Source organism: Parasteatoda tepidariorum, chromosome 2 (assembly GCF_982258835.1).
Source record: "Parasteatoda tepidariorum strain Cologne lab strain chromosome 2, Ptep-v5.0, whole genome shotgun sequence".
Classification (NCBI taxonomy): domain Eukaryota; kingdom Metazoa; phylum Arthropoda; class Arachnida; order Araneae; family Theridiidae; genus Parasteatoda; species Parasteatoda tepidariorum.
In genome coordinates this window covers 65,438,625-65,466,446 of record NC_141756.1, presented here as the reverse complement: position 1 = coordinate 65,466,446, position 27,822 = coordinate 65,438,625, and the positions used below count along the sequence as shown (strand labels likewise).

Genomic DNA, 27,822 nt, shown 5'->3' with positions numbered 1-27,822 from the left:
TTTGAAAAGTAATGAACTAGTGACTACATTTTGGAAGTAGTCTAATAAAGCACAAAAAAAAAAAAGAATGAAAAGTAAAATATTAAAAATAACTTTATAAAAACTTCCAAATAGTATCAACACATTTGTAAAATTAAGCTATTTATCTTAAAAGTATAAAACAATGATAGCTATTAATAACACTGTAAAGAATAAAAGCTATATGATAATTTAAATAAAATTAACATTTAAATATATGAATTTTATAATTATTTTACCAAAATTAAAAATTCTATACTAACCGATAGTTAAAAGAAGTATGATGCATGATTAGCTAGTCAGCTATTTTTACAAAGCACAAGAAAAGAATGAAAAACAAAAACAGTGTAAATAATAAGTTTATAAATATATTCTTAACATTACAAACATACATTTATAAAAATACACTATTTTACGTCTTGTATAATATATCACAGCAATGAAACAAATCTCTTTCAAACTATATATATGGAAACATTAATATATAGAATTTTTCAATTGAGCATATTTTAAAAGACACAATTTCAAACATGATAAAATTTGTAGCTTAAACTATAAACAAGTTTTGCAAGTAAAAGAGAAAAATTACTTACTGTTACTTAGAGGATACATTATCTAAAATTATAGTATGATTTGAGAAGTTTTCATTCCGTCAATTTAACTGATTTCAACAGAATTTATAAAATTTAAAAACAATGTGTAATTCAATCCAAACATTGTTTTAAGTTTTGGCTCATGCTCTCAATCGCAAATGCAATTTCTCTTAAACAGAGGCACAAATAAAGCTTTAGTCTATATAAATCAAGAACAGCAAACAAATGTTGATTGTCTTTTTTCAATTTTGTCACTTATAGCTATACTGTCAATTTTTGTATTTTGTGGCCTGGGGTGCGAGCCCTTATCAGAGAAGAAATGTTCAAATACATATTCAAACATATCATCCACACTTGTTCCTGTTTTGCTGGAAGTTTCAAAGTAAGGAACTCTCATATTTGTGAAGTCTAAATGGGGATTGCTACTCTTAGCAAGATTAATTCCTTCTTCTACTGTTACCTGAAAAAATTAAAATGCATTTAGTGCATAAAATAAAACTAAAATTCAATTTTAAATTAATTAATACAAGGTGTTTTCAAAAAGTTAAGTGAATTGTCTCCTAAAATGAAAGAAACAGGGTATACAAACAAAAAAACATTACTTGCATTTGAAGGAAAAACTGTAACTATGAATGCAATTTCAATAGCAACGACTGGAAATCATCAGCTTTCTTTCAATATCATAATCATTTAAATTATTGAAAAACTAAATTTTTACTCCTTGCTTCCATGCTGTACAGTTTTAATAACATTTTATGCGCTTCTGCAGCAATTTTGTCTGATTCAGCATGATTAAAATCGCGATTTCAATCACCTAATCCTAATTAATTGAATCAAGTATTTTTTTAAAAATCAATGATTTAAGACAATTGATTTTTTCAAAAAAATTTTTATATTTTATTATTTATGAGTATATTATTTAGGGTGTAATTTTTTTTTAAATGTGATTTTATTGATAATGAGGGTTCCATCCAAAGAAATAATGAAAAGAAAATGTATAGAAATTATTATATTTCATTATTATAATTATTATATTTCAATGTATAGTAATTATTATATTAAAATTTGAGACTAAAAGTGAATAAGAGTGGGTTAAAATTGTTAAATTATATTTTCCCATCAGTTCTGGTAATAAAACATATTTGATTTACCCTCATTTAGTGTTGCATTCAGTTCAATACAAGTGATATTAAAACTTATTAAATATGTAGATATCGCATATCAATAATGAAAAAGACTTATTTTGCCAAGAGAAACTTAAAATAACTTCTTTTCTTTAATATATTCTGATCAAAATTGATTCATTGGATATCTATCTGACAAATTGCCTCCCTGTCTTTAGTATGTTATTTTGAACAAAAACAACTATGATTATATTTTTTCAGTGATTAATTTGTAATAATTAAATAATAATTTTTAAAACAGTTTAGTTAGAATATGAGCTGTTTCAGCTATCCTATTGATTTTAAATAATATTAAGTTCCGTTTATACAATTTATCAGATGATTTAGACAGGTAAATACAAAAAATAAATCCGATTTAATTCTAATAAATTTGATTTTTTGCTTCTTTTTTTAAAAAAAAAATTATCTTTGCCAAACTTGATTTGGAGCAAAAACTTATGCTTACGTATTGCTTCATCTCATAGTTACATAGCATTTCACACTAAAAAAAACATTCCTGCTTAATTGTCATGATTTAGTGCCCTCAAAAGCACTACTAGTTATGTCCTTCACTGCACCTTTGTGAATGCAACATTTTAACTTGTATGATTGATCAAATACAAGATTATTTCCTAAAGATGAAATTTTGCTTTGTTTTATGTATGTCAAAACTTTAATGAAAGCAAAATTGAATGTCTGTTCAACTACTTTGTTTTTAGAAACTCAGATCCTAATAATGCTAATTATTGATTCTCTCAGATTATGGACATATATAGCAGCATATAAGTTGATTTTGCTTAGAATTGATTTTATATAATTATCACAAATAAATTTATGATATTAACTCTACTCAACATTATATTTCAAAATATGCAACATAAAAATACTAAACTCCATCAGAATAAGATAGGTATCATGGCTATTACACTTGAATTTCAACAGATTCATAATACAACTCAATAACCAGAACTTTAAAATAGGTAATTTGGTATTATACCTTTGTCTTTTTGGGATTTTTTCACAAATACTGTTGTTATGACATAATTTATAATAATATTTTCCACATTATCTAAATTGGTATTCATCAATTTTAAACAAAAATAAAAGTTTAAAAAACAATCTTAAAGAAAATATATGTACAGAACTAAATTATCAATCAAAGAAAATGAAAAAATAATAACATTTCCTGGATAGAATAAAATGAATCCTTTGCTTCCAAGCTTTTTGAAGGGTATTAAGCTAACAAATTACATTTTTTATTGAAAAGTATGTCATAACATGAAAAGATATAGTAAGTAAAAATATGATATACTTAAAATGTAACAAACTATAGAATCTTAATCAGAATTTTGAGTAATAAAAGAGTTAATATTGTGGAGAAAAAAAACCTAAATAGGACTCAAATTAAAAGTGCAATAAAATGTGAATTAGTTTACTATGGGGATACTTAATAATACTATTGTGATAAAATAATTATAAAATTATCACATAAAAAATTTTAAAAAACATATACTTACTCTGCGCTCTCGACTCTTCAATAGATCCCTTTTTGTGCCAACAACCACCTTTAATTTTGCAGAACTCACATTATTCAATATCGGAATGTAACGCTGACTGAAAAAAAAAAACATGCTTACATACATCAAAATTTATTATTTAAGATTTAAAAATAATTATACAGAACTGATTAGGATCTCTCATGAAAAAAATATATAATATTAAGCAAATACAGTGTAATTTAAACAATTCTGTAAATATAACAAAATTCTATAAGATTCATATACAAGCAGTAACAAACATCAATTTGGTTATAAAGCTAAGGAAAAAACATGAAAACAGTACTTTTAGTGCAGGTAAACACCCAAATCTATGATTTTCTGCCAACATTTGGATAGTTTTTCAAAGTCTTCGCAAATCCAAAAACAGATCAACCTCATTTCAGATCTCTGTGCTGAATCGAAGATATCACCAGTTGTATGGTAGCTGCAGATGCAAAGAAGTAGAAGTTTGAAGGAGCCAAGGGCTATATGATCAGTGGGACAAAGGACCCCATTCGAGTCTGTACAGATACCAGCTGATGAATGCAGATACATGAGTTCTTTCATTACTTTGAAGGAACAGTACCTTCCCGTGGAAGAACTCAGGTTGACATTTTGCTTTGATAGCAGAGTAGCATCTAGCTGTTCACCTTATTATCAATTGTTTTACCTTTTCCCGGACACTTTGAGGATAATACTATGACAATTCCACCAGATACAATGCATGATCATTTCGTTAATCAAATTGTGTTTTGCGATTCTACCAATGAACTCCTCAGTACAGACCCACCCCAAATCCACTTTTCATCACAAGTGACGACGGACCAGAGAGTTGCCCCTGCATTTATAGTCGAGCAGATTAGTGCAAGCCTAAACATATCTGTCTGTTTGAGTCAGATCTTGTGGCACCCAGTGATTAAACTCGTACATCTACTTTATACCAGGCATAATGCGATTAATGGACATGGCACTAACGTTTAATCCTCAGATAGCTCTCAAGTGATTGCAAACTGATTTTCTTCCACAATTATTTGCAGGTAAAGCACATCAACATCAGTAAGCCAGTCAAAGGGCTCTGCTTATTGAATGTCATAGTTCTTATTTTTGAACTTATGATACCAAAACTTCATAGTGTCATATGATACAACAGTAGTACCTAAAACTATACACATGATTCGGTGACATTCTGTAGCTGATTTTTTGCAATAGAACTGGGAAGTAAATGAAGGTTCGAATCTGGTAGCATTATAGTTCTATTTCAGACACCTTGTACTTAATTATAATGAAATATTTTTACAGATTTCACAATCCAGTGTTCTAAAGCAAGTCTCTTTCTTGCAAATGCCAAAAATTGACCGACAAAATATGAGCAAACACGTCAATGTGAAATGTTAGTGGTGACGAGAAATTTTCGATACAACTCGATATTTAAATTTTTAAAAAATAATGAATTAAGTTTAGTTTAATTACTAACACAAATCAATAGCACAAAGAATAAAATATTTAAATGAACTAATAATTTAAGTGCAGACCATGTAATAAGTACAAACAATAGTTACAAAAACATACTTTTCTTACATAATAAATTATAAATCTATTATTTATTATATAATAAATATTTCTAACTGAGAAAATGTTAAATAGTTTCACATAATAATAATTTGTAATTAGTATTTTTTCTATAACTTCTATCTTTTCTATAACAACTCTGTGAAAAAATAGAACTAAATAATTTATGTTGAGTCATAAATAACTTCTGATACTTTTTACACATCACTATCATGTGTTACGAAGATTTTTTAAATTATATGGATCTTAATTTAGAGCATAAACAACTCAAAGCTTATTTTTTTCTTTTAAAAAAAATAAATTCTCAAAACTAAACAGACATTTATTTTAAAAGCTTGTTTGTTATAAGCACTAGCATTTAAATCAATAAACATGTAACTGAATAAATAATTCAGAGTACAGTATTTTTATTTGAAGATGCAGTTTTGCAATAATTCATACAATGCCTCATCACACACTAAAATTTGCATTTTACCATATTAAATAACTTATTTTTCTTGGAGAGAAACAGAATTCTTGCATTTTAAGACATAAACATATATAATATTAATGTGACTTAATTTGCATGTGCTGATGCATTTCTTAAAACATACTTCCAGTGCAATAGAAACTGACTTTATCTGGCTATCCTAAGACTCTAAAATTTATAGTCTACACTATAATAAAAAACAAATGCATAATTTTCAGAAGAATATTTATTTAATACAACAATACCAATTCATCCTTCAAAAATAAAAACTATGGATCAGTAAAATAAAATTGTGATAAAAAAACTTACAGCAGAGTTTCAAAGCTTTTACGATCAAAAATATCAAAAACTAAGACTGCAGCAGAAGCATTACGATAGTAAAATGTGCTCAATCCAGCATATTTTTCTCCACCTGCTGTATCCTGTGCAACAGAAAAAAATTTAAGTTAAAATAAAAACGTTAGAGAAAAAAAAAATTTTTGAAATTAGCAGAGCTTTGTAATTTGACAGAAAAGGGTATAAGAAACTGGTATAGAGGTAAGGCACTTTCAAAGGATAGAGAATTGCCAAAAATTTCATCGTATGCCACTAAATCAGCTTCCCTACAATTACATTTCTTTTTGAAAAGCTCGCCATGTTGCTCGTCAAATCATTAAATCGTAGATATTTTTGAGCTTATTTGAAAGCAATAACTGACAATAATTATCCAAACACAAAAAATTAGCATAAAATTAAAATAATTTAGATAAAATGTAATAATTCAAGGTGCACAAATCATTTCTGGTAATAGATTGCTATGTGATTCTCAATCCTTTGAAAGTACTTTACTGAGTTAGAAATATTTCTAAAAAGAATAAATACCCATTGCTAGAAAATAACTCAATCTATATTATCAAATAAATAAATGTTCAAGAAGATAAATTCCTTCTTCGTAATATTCATCTGTGAGTAAAGGTATTATTGGAATGTGCTTAAAAAAATAAAACTTCCCCGTCTAAATTATTATGTACACGAAATTCGGTGTTTTTCTTGGGATAAACGTTTTCCTTAATTACCCTGCATGTCGGCCCATGCTCCATTTGGCAACATTGCTCCAACTCTCCAGTGTATTAAGTGGAAATCAGAAAGGAAAAAATTTACAAATATGTTATTTATCTCGTTATAAGTGTTTTGTGGGTCTACAAAAATGTATATTGCGTTTCAATTATTCTATGAGGTCCCTAAACAAAGAATAACATAAAATAAAAGACTAGAAATGGAGAAAAAACTACCTTCTATAACCTAACAAAAGGAGAAAATAAGTATGTCTTGTTTTTGAAATTAAAACCATACTTTTTACTATGATTACTAAAAAAAATACAAGAAATAGTGTAAAAAAATTATTAGAGGTTCTAGTTTTAAATAAAAAAAGATATCTATTTTCATTTGTACAGAAATTTCATGTTTATAAATTTCATGTTATAATTTCATGTTTATATATGTTCTTTTTTATTCTCTTATATTTTGGGAACAAAAATCGAAAGAAATTAGGTTTTTAAATTATTTTGCCAAATCTCAAAAAGTAATCTAAAAAAAAAAAAAAAAAGACTTGTTTAAAAAGGGAAAAAAGTAAAATTCTTAATTCTTAGCTTTAATTCTTAAGAGTCTTAGCTTGATCACAAAGGATTTTACTTTAATTTACAGAAATATCACAAAAATAGCAATAAAATTATGCAAAAATTTGTTCATTGAAAAAACCTAATAAAAAAATCTTCAAAATCCAAAACATTTTATCTGGTTAATATCTTCCTTCATGTTGATTTTCGTAAATGTAAAATAAATTTTGTGTGTCTTATGCAAGTTTAGCACCCATCAACAGAAACCTCAATGCATTACAACACTGTCTGGTGAATCTGCAACACATGAGAAACATTCTAAGATTTATCTGCAGAAATCGTAATTAGATATTTGTATTTACTATTTTTTATCCACAAGACAAAAATAAATTAAGGCACCTGCCGCCATAACACATTAATTTTGCTAGCAGTATTGAGCAAAATTTAGATTATGTTGAACATGCTGCACAGAAAAGAAAGAAAAAAACTACAGAAACCAGTAAACATTAACAATTTAAATAAAGTAAAGAGTAACACATATTTTGGAATTTTTGTTACATACCCATATGGCAATATTGTAATAGCCCCATGATTTTAAAACAAAGGCAGCTCCTATGGTCTGAAATAGACATTGATTGATATTTTGTAACATTTTCCAATACATATAACACATATGACATAACAGAGACAAGAAAATTATAAAAATCAAACCATACAAACAAAAACAAAAAAAAGTACTTTATTTCCTATAGGACATTTGCAATGAATTAAAAAACATTTGTATTGTATGCTAGTTGTAAAAAACACTTTACCCCGTTAGTTTTAAAGCAAAAAGAAAGAACAAAAAAACATTTTTTTACAAAATTAAGGAAAAAAGAAAGAAGAATGAAAATCATGATAAATAAGGTAAAATATCTCAAATATCAATTCAGCTTTCAGATGGGAAAAAGATAAGATCTTTCCTTGAAGGATGCAATGAATAAATATATAAATACCAAAAAGTTCATTTCATATAGAACAAACATCCAATTATATATTTACAAATTTAGAAGGAAAAAAAATATGTTTATTGTCTGAAATGTTTAAATATATTTTCATAATATTTGATGTGCTGGTTTGGTTTCAAATAGAAAAACTGCTCTGCATCAGCTGTATTTTTGAAGATTCAACATAAAGACAGAAGAATAGTTTTCATATTTAATGGTTTCAAATAGGAAAACTGCTCTGCATCAGCTGTATTTTTGAAGATTCAACATAAAGACAGAAGAATAGTTTTCATATTTAATGGTTTCAAATAGGAAAACTGCTCTCCATCAGCTGTATTTTTGAAGATTCAACATAAAGACAGAAGAATAGTTTTCATATTTAATGGTTTCAAATAGGAAAACTGCTCTGCATCAGCTGTATTTTTGAAGATTCAACATAAAGACAGAAGAATAGTTTTCATATTTAAAACCAAAAGTATAGAAGTAAAAATATTTAAATAAATTTTCTCAATATTTGATGCATTGGTTTGGTTTCAAATAAGAAAACTGTTCTGCATCAGCTCTATTTTTGTAAATTCTATATAACTATTTAATGGGTTGCTTAATCTATAAAGAGCTTTGTTAAGTCAATAAAAGAAAAACAGAACAATTTTCATATTTAAAACCAGAGATATGGAGATTTAAAATGTTCAGCACGGAAGAAAATTTCGTATAATGCATAAATATTTGCACTGGATTCTGCGAAAGTAATATCTTTACATTCAATTATATTCTAATTTCACAGTTCAAAAGACAATTTCAACTTTTTGTCTTATATTTTGCTCTTATGTTTTGTTTTATATTTCAACTTTTTGTCTTACATTTTGTCTTATATTGAAATTTAATGCACTATTTTATTTAAAACTACATTTTATTATAACATTTAAGGAAATGAAGTTTAACAAATATCTGTGAGCAAAATATTCAAAACGAGCAAAACAATTTAAGCAACTTCTAATTAACATTTATGTTATACTTAGGTTTTTAATGTGAAATAGTATTCTCGATAAGTAACAAATGATAAGGATATTTTGACGGTATTTATAAAAAAATCAACTTCCTATTAGACAAATAATAACAAAATGTAAATAACAGTATTTCTCAATTATATGTAAAAAAATATTATACACATGTTTTTTCTTTCATTTCATCTTGAATAGTGCTTAGCAATGAACTTAATATGTAAATTATATCTCAAAATGTGAACTCTCTGAAAAATCTATCAAATGAAACAAAAATTGTTTTTAATAATTAGAAATAAATAAATTAGCAATTATATTGTTTAAAAGAAAAGGTAATATATATAGAATTAAATTTTAAACGCATTTGTTGATTACATAAAGCTGATTTACACCGAATTGTAAAAAAGCTTAGAAATTCTAATTTCGAGTAGAAATGTAATTTTAAATCATTCTCTTTAATACTACGTTTATTTATTTACTATGATTGCAATATGATTAGAGCTTACTAGAGCAGAGCATCTTTGCAGCCGATAAATTCTTCAAACTTTTTTACTCAGCTAGCAATAACACTTCTTTCATAGCAAATAATATGCAGTCTAAAAGGTGAGGCACAATGACACCAATAAGTAAAATAAAATAATAAAATCTTACACTAACTGACTCTTGAAACTGTCTGTCAATATATCTAAGAACTAAGCAAGTCTTTCCAACAGATGCATCACCAACCATCACAACTTTTAAATCCCTAAAAAGAAAAACATTTTTCAGTTTCTATTCAAAGACTTTTAAACTGTCTATCAAAGCTGCTTTATTTCAATATAATTAGAGTCATGATCATAAAATCTGAGCCATTTTAATGTTTATAATTTGCACATACCATCTTGACTGCCCTTGAGAATTCTTTGTAAAACCCTAGTGAAAAAATTAAGTAAAAAAACCAGGCACATTGAGGGTCTACTAAAATCAATATCTAAAGCAGAAAAAAAAAAATTTCTAAACTGAGCATTCAATATTAGTTTTAAAAATTCGTGATGAGAAATGATTCTGAACTGAGAATCAATTTTTAGCTATGTTATTCAACATCCATTTACCATGCAAAAAAAAAAAAAAATTCTCGATTATCAAGAAAAAAGATGTATTAGTATTTTAAAAAAAATAGTGTTTTGAAAAATTATTAATGCAAACACTGCCTTTTCGCATTTTTAAACTATTTTTAAAAAAATCACATTTCAACTAAAAGCCCACATTCTATTTGCAATAAACAATTCCATTTTTTAATGTATTTCATATAACACACTTGACTCATTTGTAAGCCAGCAATTTACTTTATTAAATCTAGAGTTGCTAGTCAGAAACACAACTTGAATGCATTGTAAACATAGGGTTCAACCTTGGCATCGAGAAGAAAAAAATCTACTTAAGGGGGGGACCCTAACCTGAATATTTCAAAAATTCGAAAAAAATTTCATTTCGTTTTTCGAATCTTTGTACTCTTCCTAATGTCTGTCTAAAACGATTTCTCAGTACCCAACTTCGTTTGGAAGTTATACCGGAAAATAGAGAGTCGTCGCTAAGCAGGTAGAAAGGCCCGTTCGGCCGGATTAGGAGGGACGACATTCTTTTTGTCTCATCCATTCTGTTGACTGCAAATAGAAACTTATTGTAGGTATTTCATTTATCGACCATTATATTTATGAAATTAAACGTTTTCCCCTACCATAAGTCAAAACTTTAAACGCGGCCTGGCCTAACGTTTTTCTCATGATCTATACAACGAAATAAGCTGTTCTTTATTTTAAATTACGTAAAAATATGTTCTTTAGAAAGTAGCAAAGGATTTTTGTGATATTTTTATATTTCGATTTTAAATTAGTATTTTAATGAATATTTTTTTAATGAAAAACTTAACTTTTTTTTTTTAAGTTGCCACCATTTTGGTAATTTTGTGAATATCAAAAAACCGCTATGCTACTTTTTAGATAATGTCTTTATGTTTCAGAAAATCTAAACAAAATCGTTTTTCTATGTTTCAGGACTTCTAAATCCATGAGGCCAGTGAGGTGCTACTTTTTGATGACCAGCCACACACGGAGCTGCTACCAACTTATTTTTTATTATTTTGTGAAAGAAAATTTTTTAAAATAGACTTAAATTGTAGCTAAATAACATTAAAAAGAAAAACAAGAAGTCTCTGCATTGACTCTATTACTTAAAAAAAATTCAAGAAAAACGTTAATATTTTACCATCTCAGGGTGGGGTCCCCCCTGAGAGGATTATAAGGGAGAACATTAAATATTGTTACCTAGACAAATGAAATATTGTTTCGTTTATTTTATGGAATGAAACCTAACACATGTCGAAAGGACTAACAGTTCAGAAGTTCTAAAAAAAAATTATGTAAAAAAGTTCTATTTTTGACTAGGATTTATTTAGACTTTTAACAATATCTAGACAACTTAAGTATTGTGTACATTTTTTATGATGAATAGAATGACACAAAACTCGAGTCTACAGGACAAGTAGTTTAGAAATCATTAGAGTTTCATTCATCAAACATTTATGTCTATATTTATCTTATCGAATTAAAGAGAGATTATTTTTTCATTAAGAACCGCTTAAGCTCAGTGAGCGAGGTAGTGCATTTATTCCTTATTAAGAGAAGTTTAACAGTCTTCAGCAAGGTAGAATTTTAATGTTTGGATATGGAAGTTAGGGCTGAAACTTCTTTACCATATATCGTTACCGTAAGGTGAATAAATAAAAAATTGTACATTTTAATTCATTAAAACTCTTATAACTTCTACATTATTCATCCTAGCGATCTGTTCATTCAATTATTCGTAGTAAAAAATAGGAAACAAAAAATTACACAAGCCTCTTGTGCATCCGAAAGACAAAAAATTGTACTTTTTACGCATAAAAATCTTGCACTCTCTTACCTACTAGAAATATTTTTTAACATAGTGCACTCCCGATTATCCGGGTTAATCACCGGAATAGGTCACACGGACAATCGAAAAACACGGATAATCCGAAAACTCCTTTTATTAAAGAAAAATTCAATATCAGTACATAAGATATCAAAATTACTGACATTTGCATGCATAACATCAAACTAGGAATTTTCCTTATTAAAAAATGTGTAATGCGTCTTCGCCATATATCGATACACATATTTTACGAACCGCAGTAATGTCACCGTAATCAAATCCTCCCATATATTCTAATAAAGTTTCCACAGAGCAGCAGAATGAGAAATTGTATTTTATTCATTTACTACATCTTCTGCATCAGTTACTATCATCACTATTTGATTTAACAACATAACGATGTCTTCATCAGTCAAATACTGGAAGCCAGGCTCACATGCATCACTTTGAAACCAATCTTCTAAATTTTCTTCATCAAGAATTTCGAAACCTTAGCTTGTTCGAGAATACTGTTATCATATTTTTCTTGAACATCTGAAGAAGATTGTTCATCAAGCGGTATGATCTTTCTCCAAGATCGTGATAACGTAGACGATTTTACCTTTGACCATTCTGCTGATGGTCCATATACTGCAATCCAATAACGAATATTGCTTCCAAAAACTTGGTAGTGTTATAACTTCATGAATCAAATTTTTTTAATCTTGAAAATGTTTCTCTTTTTATTTTTTGTGTGACTCCGGAATGAGCACGGATAATCTGCAAACCGGATAATCCGCGCACGGATAATCGAGAGTGTACTGTATTTACTTTTTCAATTATTGAGTTTAGTCTCATTCTAATCAACTGCTAGTAAATTACATAAGAAGCAATACTTTTACTTGTCTAGACAGCAACCACAGAGTCATAAATATGTACAAGTCGAGGATTGTAGATTTTGTACGCAATTTTCATTAGTCCTATCATCACGAATTTTGTCTCATATGAGTTATATGATCCGATATTGGATTCAGCATCAAAAAATACATCCGAAACAATGCCTCATTTGTCTAAGTAGCAAAATTTATGCCTCCCTCTTCCCCTCTCGCTATAAAAATGACAGGCTAGATCCTGCAACATTTAATCACTTACTAAAGAGTTGTATAGTTTTCTGTTGAGAAGAACTTTTTTTTATGTCCGGGGTTTGAGGATTTTCGATCTATTTTTAATTGATATGGGGGTTTTAGTTTGAAGAGCTGTCTTATAGTGGCAAAGGTATCAGTGAGGAAATGCTAAAAAATCAAAAATTTTATGCACATTTTTTTCAAACTTTCCATCAAACTGCATTTGGTGTGAAATTCTTTTAACTATGAAGACTTTAAAGTAAACTTAAATTCATAACATAATTCCATGCTAAACAAACATAAAATTAAAAAGCTAATTACAAAATACAAACACTAAGCAACATATGTATTCATTTTTATTCTATTTAAAATTTAAATATACATTCATAAAAATTCAAGAACTTCAAATTTTTACAAAAAAATAAATAAATAAAAGATAATACAAATTCATAAAAAAAACCGGATTTTATTGAAAAATCATTACGAGTACAGTGATACCCCCAGGTACCCATCCACAACATTCCCGCTAAAGAGTTTTATTGTGGTTTACAAACTTATTTACCTATATAAACCTTTAAATAGTGCTTCCCCCTCCCCTTTTGTAATTATTATATTGACCTGGTCAATAAAGAAAATGGGAAAATTGTTTTAACAGTAAACTAAATTAGTTTATTTTTTAAAAAAAATTAAATGGAAAAATAATGAAAAAAGAAATTTTTAAAAAAGGTTCTTTTCCATTTCGTCGGCACAAGTGGTAGAGTTGCCAATGCAATGTTAGCAGGTGCAAGTAAATTAAACTTTTTTTTTTCTTTCTCTTCTTTTTTTTTGAGTTACCTTCTTAAATAAGTAAATAAAATAGCTGTATTTACTTGCGCCAGCAAAATCAAAAAGCACAACAAAAAAAAATCTACTCTAGAAATTATTCAGCTAAAAAAGGGTTAAACCCTTGTCCCATTCCATGAGGTACAAAGGCAAACAAAACTTTAACCAGGTGTTTACACATTAAACAACTTTGTACATATCTTTAATTTTATTTAGCATTTATCATGCTTACAGAACTCTCATTTAAAATTTATTTTAAAAAATTATATATTTAAAATTTAATCTCTAAACTTTCCTGCTACATCAATTTTAATTATCAGAAGCATTCTTAGAAGTCTATTTATCATTAAAACTTCTAATGGTTAATACAGTGTTAGATTACGATTAATCTAGTAGGAGATAACAGCTTCCGAAATACATTTAATTCGGGTATTATCTTTTCTAGAACTCTGAAGGTCTTGTATAATGACGTCAAAGCAGAGTGAGTGACGTTTGTGAAAATTTGTTTTGTCAACAAAGAGCTTGATTTATATGCACGTCAATAAGGATTTGCCTGTGTAAAACTGTGAGTCAAGTTTAATGACATTGGGAATACCAGGCAGTGAATGGTATCCTGTTTGTGTGTCATTTAAAGTAAATTTTGAAAGGTTTACCCAGGGTGCGTAGCTAAATTATTCAACAAAAAATAAGCACATTTTAACCACTTTTCCAGCACTCAAAAAATATTTTTAACCACTTTGGAAAGTTTTTGACAATTGACGGTTTTATCTTGTTTTAACCGTCATGTCAAAAAAAAAAAAAAAAAACTTTTTGGTATTGTTTTTTACTACATCAGGGATCCGTCCAGACATTCTGTGAAAAGTCCGATTTTCGTGAAGTTGTGAAAATATTATTCACATTCTTTCAACCAGGGTCCTGCTTTTATGAATTTGTACAAATAGAGTCCGGTTATTGCAAAAAACTTTTTCAAGGAGGTTTTAAATTGTAAATAGATACAAGATTATGCTCAGCACTGTAAAATTATAATAAAAAAAAAACTAAATTTTCAAAAATAAACAGCAATTGCTGCTTCTAAATTAGAGATGCAACATACAAATATTTGGTATTTAGCCTATACTGCTGAACGCAGAATATGGAAGAATCGTCTAATAATGGAAGAATCGTCTGCCGAAAACAAAACTTAATTCGTTTACATTCATCTTTTTTTGTTTTCTGCTCTGGGAAGGGTTTATTCAATTAACAAAACAATAATGAAGATAAACAAATTTGTGAAGGGTCCAATTAAAAGAAAAATCATTTTGTGAAGGGTCCAATTAAAAGAAAAATCATTTTGTGAATGGTCCGTTTTTATGAAAAGATATTTTGTGAAGGGTCCGTTAACGGACCCAAATTTCTTCTAAACAGACCTCTGACTATTGTCAAAAATCATGAAATTTTGAATCATGTAAAACGAAAGGCGTTTTCATAAGCAACGGATTGACAATACACCGAAATAGATTGGGGTTAAATTAATTGTGAAAATTTTGAATAGAACAATGAGAACTGTGTCTTTTTTCATAATTCGAAGCGAAAATCAAATAGTAAAGGAAAAATCTCATTTTGAAAAAGGGAAAATTGAGCACTTTTTAAAAACACCTAATGAAAAAAAGCACCTTTAATAAAGTGACCACATTTTTATTGAGACAAAGCGGGACAAATGGGATGAAATGAGAATTACAATTTAGTCAAACTTTCAACACAGCACAATATATATATAAAAATACGAATAAATGTTTGCAAAAATATTTTCAACATCAACTGAAAGTAAGTCGGATGCTGTTTAAATAGTATAGGTATAGAATGTGCGTTGCACAACATACTCCAATATTTTTTTGCTTCAAATGTTCGTTAAGTTTCGTAAAAACGTTATTGATGCCTCTTCTAGCTTTTCCACCAAAATTTACGTTAGTGTTATCAGCACAATGGGCAATATTTTTATTGTTTAAATTATTCTTTTTTAAAATAGTACTTAATAAATCAAAAATTATTTGTGAAGTTTCATCAGGCAATGAAACAAAATCTAATATTCTAATTTTAATTCCTGTTTCTGGATCAAAAAATCTAACACCTGTGGGAAATAATTTTAAATCTTTGTGGTTGGAAGCATCAGAATGTATGGATATAAATACGCATTTTTCTAATTCTTTCTACAATTGTGAAAACGAATATGGTGAAAAAACATTACAAATAATTGCTCCGGTTTTTGTCCTTGCACATGCATATTTTTTGTCGTATAATGTTTTGATCACTTGCGACGTACAATCCATTGATCTGAAACTTTGAATGTGGTTTATGGTGCGGAAAGCAAATAGCCCTTCCGCTAATGCTAGCTGTTTTTCCGTGTTGCTAAAGCTAGCACTACGAAAAAACTGTTCCATTTTATATGAGGAAGCGACATTATTAAAAAATCTTTTGTGCCTCTTTGTCGCTAGATGCTTAGTAATATCGTTTTTTCCACCATGTGAGACCGAAAATTCAGCATTTCGTTTATCACACCATACCATATAGTCTATTTTGGTACTTTTAATAAATGGAAATTCTCTGCTTAGCTCTTCATTAAATCTGCATCCTCTTTTTTTACTCATCTTTTATTTTGTGGGTAAATACTAGAAATAAATAAAAAAATTATTACAAAGGCTAAAAAAGAGTATTAAATTTTACCTTATTGACCGTTACTTTGCGGCGACTATTGCTCAACCTTTGTCAATCAAATAATGAGTCAAACCGAACGTCAAATTGAGAACAACAAACCGCACTGTCTAACGGCAGTCTGCACTTTTCTGAATTAAGCCGAGAAGTAAAGACAATGATCGCACACCATCGAGTAAATCTAACTTGGTACATTGCCTAATTTAGTTTACTCTGCACGCATTTTATGTGTTTTTTATGTATTTTTTATTTCTTTATATTCACCATAATACTTAATAAATAATAGGAATATATTTTTACAGTACATTTAAAATAAAAAATGCAGATATTTTCTAAAAAGCGGGACATTTTTAAAAATCGGCGGGACGCGGGACAGTCCACCAAAAAGCGGGACTGTCCCGCCAAAATCGGGACGTGTGGTCACTTTAACCTTTAAGGGATTTTAAAAAACGAAAATCGAAAATAAGCACGTTACGCACCCTGTTTTCAAAACTTTAGAATGAAGTAAAAAAAGGAGCAACTGATATTTTTATGGACGAAGACTGGATATGAAATCTATAAAGAAGAGAGAGAGGTCATAAAGATGAGTAACCGGAAATATAATAAATCTGCATTCTATATCAGACATGTAAAATTAGAAGTTCTTAATTGTTTATCAATTAATTATTAATTCGACAAATTGCAAAAGCAGAAGAATAAAAAATTTCTAAACACTTCGACAAAAATGATTAAAGGGAAAACATCTACATACTAAGTAAAAAATAATAAATAAACGAAATTCCAAAACTTATTTTTACATCAAAAAAATAAAAATTTCAAAATCGTTTCGTGCATTTTAATATAATAGGGCTCAAACGATGCACAAATTTTTAATTAAAAGTCGTTGTCGAAGGTGATTTTAAACTACGATTTGCATAAATTTTGTAAAATTTGCAAAGTTTATGTCTTGAAGACAGAAAAATTATTTAAAAAAAAGAACAATTATTCCTAGTGGATTGCATTGAAAGTAAAAATGGCGAACTTTAGACTTAATGTATCAAGTTTTCACATTAAAAGTTAGTTTGGTCGGCTTTGAAAAATCGAATTTTAAAAGGAAACAACAAAAAAAAAATGTAAGATTAAGTTCTAACGAAAATATTATTAAACACAAAAATGAAACAAAAAATCAATGAATCAGATGTGTAGAAACTGAGAAAATTTTATCATATTTCCGAGACACTGTCATAAATATTACTATTCTGTGCAACATGACTTCGTCAATTTTCATCGAAATTTTGACAGTTTTAAATTTCGATTTCCTTTTTCAGTTGCAATAAAAACTCAAATTTTTTTTCACCAAAGAAATAAATTATTTAGTGATAGTAAAGTTATTTCTAAATAATGCATTAATATTTTAAATAACTATTTTAGTATTCTTTATTTCAAGTGTACATTGATCACTGTCTTACGGGAAATTTATAATAAAAGCAAATGTACCTTATTAATAAGCTAATTTGCCATTTAATTATTGTAAAACTGTAGCTAAATATCATTATCATAAAATGTTTCAGAATTAGGAAATATCTTGTGTCACTTTATAATGCAATAAAGAAAAAATCACTTTAAGTTTCAGGCCTTAAATCCCGAATAATGATCAAAACAAAAATCTTAATAGATTATAATATTAATATATAATATTGGAGTATAATATAATGGAGTATATATTGAGTATAATATGGAGAAAGGGTGATAAATAGATACCACAGCTAAACACTGTTAAATTAATGATAAATAAAAATTTACAGGTAATGAATACCGTTCTAACTTTTATCAATTTCATAAAACTGATTAATAAAAAGGACAAACAAAAATTTACATATAAATGCCATTCTGTCTTTTATCAATTTTACAACAATTGGGTACTTGCACTCCAAGAAGAAGACCTCTCATACCCACACATGTGAACACATACCACACATTTTGCTGATAAAGATTAGCGCCTGCTAATCTTTATCAGCAAAATAGCGAATTAAAGTTGAGCTAAGTTTCTTTCTCATCTTCTTCTTTTACTTAACATAGTTTTATTATTTGTCTATGTATTTTATTGTAAGCGTTATATATATTTTTTTGTTTTGTGTACCTGGTAACTTCGATGCATAATTACTAGTAGTTCATGTTCCACAGGGCTTCGCGCCTGTCTTTGTTAAGTCTCTATATAAATATTATAGAAAGAATCTTTGTAAAAGAATTTTAGAGTGCGTCACTTAAGAGAACTGATACTTGCGGGCTTGGCTTACTCGAAATAGAAAGGAAAGAACAGTTGATAACGTAAACAAATGACACGTTTCAACAACCAATAAGGATCGAGATATACCCACACTTCGCCACTTGCATATATCCCATTATCTATTTAAGGTATACAGAGAAATATTTGATATTAAATACAATCAGTAGATAAAATGTAAAATGAAGAACAGTTTCAAAATATGATATCGGAAAAAATTATCTTGATGCTTCTGGGAACAAGCTATTTGAGTGGGGAAAGGAATAATTTGTCCGATTCAAGCATTGTTCGAATCAGAAGAAAAGAACTCATGTTACTGAATATTCTGTCACTGTTTATCTCTTTGCGGTTGCAACCGTTCTCAGAATAGTAATAAGTAAAGTGAAAATGTGTAACGAGTATTTGTGCCGAGTGCAATAACACCTGTAAGCAATTTTTTCAGAGAAAAAAGAATTTCCTCAATTTTAGAAATAATTTTGTGACAAAAATGTAAAAAAAATATTTAAAAAAAAACAATGCAAAATGTAGTTGCAACAGCAAAGGCCCGTTCCACACCCGTTCGGAGAACCCCTGACATCTTTTAATGATTTTATGGAGAATGGTGAATTTATAATTTAATCTGGGAACACTTGACACTCTAAACTTTTTAATCCTTAATTTTCTTTTTCTAATTGCATTTTTTGAAGGGGAAATATTTTTTTCTTAGAGGGATATTTTAAGGTATTGTTAAGTCATAACTCGAGATTACATGTCACGACATTAGTTTCTGCGAGGTTGCCCTTTAAAGACCCTCACAGATATCTCTATAGATCACAATAATTCATTTTTTTCGTCAATCAAATTTAACCCACTTGAATGAAATATTTTTTATGGGCATGTGTGTTTGCTCCAGTTCTCCAAACCCATAACACGATCGCTTGCGCATGAAAATCGGCAGCAGATCGCAACAGGAACACTTTCGCAACTACTGAATTAAAGCAACGATAAAGAACACACGCCTAACTTTTTTTGGTAAATTTTTAAATCTCTATGACTACCTCTAAATTCCAGAATCTGATAAGGTAGAGATTCGAACATTCTTTAACACACGTCTTATATTCCCATACTCGAGTTTTATAGATAAGACAGATCACTTTTTCCTAGAACATTTTTGAATACACGGTAATGAAGCCATTTTGCCAAAAAAATAAAAAAAATTGCGGAAATTCGGTAACTATGTAGACAATTGTAAATTATGCATCTTCGAACAATTTATTAAGACATCTTAATCATTTTCGCCCTTTGCACAATATTAATTATATTTTACAGAAAGCTCATCATCAATCATCTGCAAACGAAGTTTGAGTACTCTCGGCATAATTAAAAATAAAATTTTATCACTGAAGATCTATACAGATATCGTTTGCAAATTTTATTCCTATAGAGCAAAAAAAATTAAATTACAATAAAATTGCAGTTTTCTTTGTTTATATCAAGTCTGTTCTTATTAAGCTAATGTTTCTATTCATTCTACTTCATTTTTGCAAACTATGACCTATTTATTACTTCGAAAGCGATTTTCATAAGGAAATACTAACCACAGTAGAATTATAATTTTCTGTAATTGCGTACTCAAAATTAAAGGTGAATTTTCTGACATCTTAAAATTTCGAATTAGTTTTAGAAATATAAAAATTTTCTACTTTTTATTTTATTTTAATATATCATCTAAGTGCCGTGTGAGTGTGAAACTCTTTCCTCTTTTCGGCTTTGCTGATGTTTTCATACATTTGCAAGAAATTGTTTCTCAATTTGTACATTAGCGATTTCAATTTTTAAACGTATATATTAGAGATTAATATACGCTTATCCTAAAATTTTACCGGGTCCGTCTCCGCATACTCTGTAAAAATTGAAATTGTTACCCAGTCGGTTCTTTATTTGTTATCCTGCTGATTCCCGGCAAAATTTGGCTTGACGGACAAAAATTTGGATTAACGACTTTTTCGCTTTTCTGATGAATTTTATCTTCGTTGTTGTTGGTCGTAATTATAAAGCAAGCTTTTATTTATTTTAAAATTTTTTACTCTAACTAAAAAGAATATATATGTTACCGGCAAAGTATGAAACGACGGCATTGTATAGAATGCCGGATGTTTTTAGGCAAAGTATGAAATGTGAGAAGTATTACATACTTTCCCTAGCCATTGTATAGAATGCTTAGGCATTCTATAGCATGCCAAATGCTATTTAGCAAAGTATGAAATAAACGTCCTGATGAGGTTATTATGATGTGCATGTTACTGTGAATGACCGAAATCGGTGGTTGTTGACTTTCACCGGTGAATGTTGACAATCACATAGTCGCTTTGGTGAATGTCCGAAATATTTATTACATCCCATTTGATATTAATTTATTCGTGGATATAATTACATTTATTCGATATTTTAATTCTTACTGACGATAGATTTGAAGACACATCAGTGTTTGGAGTATCGGGCAAATGTATACCGGACAGTGGCACTAGAGCTAGTATATATTTCAGACATTTACCAAAGGTCTAGTCATACTAGGTCTAGTTAAGTGCCATTGCCCGGTATACATTTGCCCGATACTCTAAACACTGCTGTTTCTTCTAATCTGTCGTCAGTAAATATTAAAGTATCGAATAAATGTAATCAGTAAGTATTAAAATATCGAATAAATGTAATTATACCCATGAATAAATTAATATCAAATCGGATGATGTTTTGAATGACATTTTGACGAATCGGAGATGCATTTCATACTTTGCCGGCTAATTTTAGGCATTCTATATAATGCCGGATTTCATACTTTGCCGGTAACATATATAAATAAATAAAATTAAAAAAATTGAATCAAGTTTTCATTTTTTATTTAAGAAATTGTCAAACAAGACAGCGTTATAATATTTATGCAAAATATAATAAAAATATTATAATTTTTCTGTCGAACAAATATTTTACAAGATATAGTTTCGTTTACATAATTAAAAATATTTTTATTTTTAGCTTTTTGTTAATTTAATATAAAATAAATTTTATGTAAGAAATTTGTGATGAATGTTTGAATATAGAATAATTAATGTAAAGCTTTACTATGAAGTGTAGTAGATAAATAGTGGATTTAATAATTAAATTTTCATTTGATTAACTTAAGTTTTTGATAGTATTGGTTAAAATATTTTTAATAGCTTTATTAAAAATATTTTAACAAAGAACTAAACACTAAATGAAAAATGTTTTAACTATCGGGGTTTAATTTATGATTATTCGATGAGAAGAAACATAATTTACGTGCAATGGGATCTACTTTAGTACAACTTCATAAATTTCTCGATATTCGGTATGAAATTGTATCTTACAATGTTGAAATGAAGATTCATAAAACGGCGCTGTTTTAAAACGCGGAAATTTTGTCACCATTGCTGAAAACTTTCAACTGTTACCAAAAAAGAAAAAAAATCTGCCTTTACAAATCCCCTAGTCTTTTACAAATTCCGGAGTGGAAGGAAAAAAAATCATTTTTACTCTTTTTCTTACCAACGCAAACGCGATTTAAAATTACATTCATGATCTAAAAATCACTCATCGCCATTCCTATTTACGCTATTTAAGATCGCGCATTGTGTTTCGTATTTACTAGATTTTATATCAAATACCGCGTTTCGTATTCACGCGATTTAAAAGCCACTATTAGGATTCGTGCTCAAGTGTTAAATTAAATATCGAAATTTAACTCAAAAATTATACATCGTATAATTCGTACTCAAGCGATTTGAAAATGAACTATCGAGATTCGTATTCACGCTATTTTAAAATCAAACATTAAGATTCGCAACGTAATTTTAGAATCAAACATAGAGATTCGTAATTTTAAAATTAAATGTCGGGATTCGTATTCGCGTGATTTAAAAATCACACATTGAGATTCATGCTCACACAATTAATATAAATAAAATCTCGCATCAGTATTTTTATTAAAACATTGATAAGATTCTGTGGATAAATGCCTCCTGCTCACACTTTTTTCTTGCTCGAATTTCAATTATTTAAAAAACGTTTTTGAAAATAGAATTTTTGGATTTCTATTTTCAGCTCTTTTGATTTTTTGCCAAACGTATCCATGCATTATGAATTAATAAAAAGTTATATAAAAATTAAAAAGAATCTGATTAACAAACAAATTTTGCCAAAACATGGTGGAGATGAAAGGGTTGAAACAAGTTACCATAATCAACCAATTGCTAATAATCAATCAATTGCTGGATTTACTGAGATTTTGTGTTCGCAGAAAATTTTTCATTTTATCCTAGTCTGGTTTTATTTATTAATTATTTATCTCATACAATTATAGCAAGTTTTTTTTCCACCTCCACCAGCTTAAACCCAGAGTGCTGAATAGTGTTTTTTTTTCCATACTTAGAGAAGTTATGAGTTTTCGGCAAGGTAGAATCGATTTGGACGTTTGGACTGCAACTTCTGAGAGTGGTGTAAGCATTCAGAAGTTTCCCTAGTAAGTTTCATCTCACAAACAACACATAGTCCAAAATTTAGATTTTTAACTGAGTGGGAGACTTGGTGATAAGTTACTGCTTTGCCTTTTAGATATACAGATACATTTCAAAAAGAATATTATATTTCTTATTATCTTTTGAAAAAAGACCACTTGTTTTTGAAGGTTAAGACAATCGATGAAGAAATTTGTTTCAATTCTCTGTTGAATCATTACTAAATCAATTTACAGATTCCATTTTTTTACCTAACCATGAAGTATTTATTTCTGGGACTAACATAAGAAAAGTATTGACTACAAAACTAACATAACTATATTAAGAATTTGAATGACACCAGAAAAATATAGAAAGATTTTTATTCAATATTATGGAAAAGAGCCGAAAGTTCTTAACATAGATTTTTAAAAAAGTTCCTAGTTGCACATAGAAAATTATATGTTTAAAACAGCAATGGACTGACTATTTACCCTTACAGTGGTCAGAAATAGTGCACTACAAGTAGTGAAACTACTGTAGTCGCTGTTTTTTTTTTTTTTTTTTTTGTAGTGTAGAGTGATTCTTTTTTAATAAAAGTCGTGCTATAAAAAAAAATCTAATTCATAGCAAATCCAAACAACTACTTTTAACGTTAGTTTAGAAAAGAAACACTGTTCTAACTAATTTTTAGAATTTGATGGGTACAAATCTTCGCACGTCTGTCAATAGATGCAAATGACACTCTGGTTGCAGCTGAGTGCTAACAGAAATCTGGTATTTAAAATCATGAATATCTAATATTTAAACTAGCCATTATGAAAAATAGATAATTAATCATTTTGGTTACACTTTCACATGTGAATGGACATTTGTGAAACATTAATGTTATTTCGAAATGGAACATATTTTCGATCTACTTAATTTCTTAGAGGAAATAAAAGAGCATTAAACAATTTAAAAATTACAAGTAATTTGATAATTTTGCATTTCTTAAATTAAATATTCTCTTTCGAAAAAAGGCATCGAAAGTTGAAGATTAAATGAACAAATTCAAGAAAATGTTTTGGAACTGGCTCATGAATAAATATTTCCTAATTATTCCTTTATATTTAATCTAAGCCAATTTCTTATTAAAAAACATTTTGAACATAGGTGTAGCTTAAGTTCCAGCAAAGTTGGTCTACTCTTAAGTTGGTCTTAAGTTGATCAAAGTTGGTCTACTTTGGAATTGTAGTAACTACTTCACCACTTTAAAGTAGTGAAGTAGTTACTACAATTCCAAAGTAGTTTGCAGTCACTTCATTTAAAAAAAAAAAGTAATACCAGCTGCAGTTGACTAAATTTTTAACTAATTAGTTGTAGTAAACTACAAAAAAATATTAGTTTTTCTGACCACTGGCTATTTACTGCAAACATCTGACAATCACTAGATTTCCACATATGGATAAGCAACCTGTGGCCCTAGAAATGTCATTGTGGCCCCCACCCTAATTTTCTATAAAAAATTTATTATTCAAACTTACAAAATATACCATTAATAAAACCTACAATATTACATGCACACTTTGTAAATATCATAGATAATTTGCTGTACTTAGTCTAAAATATTTAAAACAATTCAATATCCTTATGCTACTTAACTTATGCCTTACAAATGATAATGTCCACACAAGTAGATAAAATAGAGTCATATTTTAAAAATTAGCATTAAATTAGATGGTATGTTCAGTATCAGAAATTTAATTAAGCTATTCTGTGGGAGTTCTTACATCATATGATAAAATACTTTCTAACAAACATTTTTTTTATAACTGTAATGAGCTTATATTAATTATTACTTAAGTTTTATTATATATGACTAATCCTAACTATTTATCAACTTTTAAATAATGACCTCTATGCTGATTACAATAACTGAGGGAAAATCTCACTATGAAAAAAAATCTGTTTTTTGAAATGAATTCATTAAAAGTCTCTCAACATCAGAGTTATTAAAAAGTTTGTAAATGCATTAAAATTATTCATTGATTTGAACAATTTTTCATCTAGGTGGAAATATCCAGCTAATGTAGCAATTTCTTTAAAAAAAGATTAATAATTTTTTAAATATTTGTCTATTATTAAATATAATGGTGCTCACTTCATCTTGATGTATCACTAATATAATTTAAAATCAAGGCTTTGATTCATGTTTTAAAGTACTTAAAAATGTAGGTTTTTTTTTCCTTCTCAAAAGAACTTTAAAATAAGTCCAGTACTAAAAATTAAAGATGGACCATAGGTCCAAAAACCACTAAAAAATAGTTTCGTTTGTGTTTTTGTCTCAGAATAGCATATATCATAATAATTTTAACAATACAAATATTTTGCAATGTAATCCCTTCTCTAGATTCATCTTATAAACTTTTCAAGAATTTAATAGACATGTAAACAAACCAGTGAATATATGCACAGAGTAGTAATATCTTAACTAATTAGTACCTCATAAGAGGTTAAATGTTCGGAGTTCTACAGCCTGTCTTCTATTTTCTGAACTCAAAATTATTAAGTTTTCAAATAAATAAACAAAATAATAAGAGATATATCCAGTATTTCATTAAAATAAAAATTATACATTTCACTTAGAAATTTAATAATAAAGATAACAGTATAAGAAAATTTATAATTGACTTACGCCTTATTCTTCAAATGAATTTCTGACATATTCTTTCGTAAAAATTCCAAATAGTGTGTGAAAATTCAGTTTAGTAAAGTTTTTCTCTTAATTCGTTTTATCAATAAAAATTTTAAAATATAGCTATGATTTTTTTCCTGCACGAAAAAAAAAATCAAGCATGCAAAAGCCGATGAGTAAAGTCGATAAACGGCAGCAAACGATAAATAAAAACATGCACTCACAAATCACAAATAAATAACTAGATAAGCTAACAGACAACTGAAGACTTTCACTTTGGCTTTGGCGCTTGCTACTGATAATTTGGCGCAAAACTTCGCCAAGTACAAACCATCATTTACAAAATAAAAGGTTATGAAATACAGTCCAATTTCATAAAACTAAACTGGAATACATTAAATTCCTTCTAACCTAATAGAACAAAAAATTTTGCATAATCTTTAACACTTTTGAAAGAAAGAAAAGAAGAAATTAAATTATTCACAATATTTACAATTGACGGAAGATTCGCTGATTCGCCAAACGTAGAAACTTAGTTGTTGCCAACCCTCATTCAAAAGATTTCCAGCTGTTCCTGCTTGTAACCAAAGCACTTGTAATAACTATGAAATATGAAAATAAACTTCTACTTCTACTTAGTATTTTTCTCGGAAGTTGAAGATATTTGTAGCCCCTAAATTTCAATTTTGTAACTTTCAATGACAATAATATATAATTTTGCAATTTTGTTGACGTTACAGGAATTAAATCTTTATGAGTTTTTGTAAAAAAAATTTTAGTGGCTTCAATGTTTTTAAATAATCATCTTTTGCACGAAAATATTTATAAATTTTATATTATTAATGTAATTTTCCAAGTTCGAAAGCTTGGTTGAAAAAAAATTTTGCGATATTAATAAAATAAATCGATAAATAAAGTGATTGTAATAAAATCTGCATGACCAATATTTCCTTGCTATTGTTTTTTTTTTACGATCTATAGATTTATTAGTAATGAAAATATTTTATTACTTATTCGCTACTAAAAAACTGGGAAAAAAGGTTAGAATACTGGTAATGACTGAAATGTGTTAGCTTTGTAATTCTTACTTTCGGGGGAAAAGAAAAATATGTTCTTTATTCTGCGATTATTTTTGTTTTAATACAGTTTCTATAATAATTTTCGTTGACAAGTACTAAGACAAAAACAAAATCAGTCGGATTGTATGCAAAAACCAAGTTTTATGTATTATTTTCTGGGTACGGGTGAGCATTAGTGGTGTCCACTATACAGCGTATCAAGGTTGCCTGATTTCTCACCCTTTTACACTTTTCCCCTCTCCATTATCCTGGTTCCAGCACATCTGGCTTTTTTCCTACCGTAGTAATTAGATGTAATAAACTGACGCAAAAAAAGAACCAAGATTTAAAAAAAACATGGTAACAGAGAGAGAAAAGGGGTGGAGAAATCGCGTATTTGAAACGAATATAAATATAAAAATTTATTTAAAAGAAACCCACCTATTAATATTATGACAAATTGTTTGTGTTTTGTATATAAAATTTTATTATATATTTTTTTTTCTTCATTCATTAAAGTTACATTATAATGTAACTTTAATGAATGAAGAAAAAAAAATATATAATAAAATTTTATAAAGGTCAGAAAAGGCAATATTTATATATATATTTTATAAAGGCAATAAAGGTCAGAATTAGTCAAATGTAGCTACAGTGTAATTGTTTCCCAACCTGTAGTACGCCAGATATGTAATAAATATGTGCAATGCTAATACATGTTTTTCCAAAATAACACAATATGTATTTCTATTAAACTAGTAAAAAACAAACAATCCTTTTCAATGAGATGGAGTTTAGAAATAAATATTTGACAAGCAAGTATGGTCTAATCTGAAACAGAGTCCATTAGCCAATTTT

At 28.2% G+C, this 27,822-nt stretch overlaps 1 protein-coding gene across 1 annotated transcript; it reads right to left on the bottom strand.

The window, feature by feature from the left end:
- Nucleotides 1-359: 359 nt before the first annotated feature.
- Nucleotides 360-26,465, bottom strand: LOC107438549 (ras-related protein Rab-20). Its single transcript, XM_016050861.4, has 6 exons — nt 25,907-26,465; nt 9,584-9,677; nt 7,508-7,564; nt 5,660-5,772; nt 3,292-3,388; nt 360-1,071 (listed from the first exon to the last, which is right to left on the bottom strand). Exons 1-6 carry the CDS (start codon nt 25,933-25,935, stop codon nt 820-822), a joined length of 642 nt encoding a protein of 213 aa, XP_015906347.1. The 5' UTR covers nt 25,936-26,465; the 3' UTR covers nt 360-819.
- Between the last annotated feature and the right edge of the window lie 1,357 nt (nt 26,466-27,822).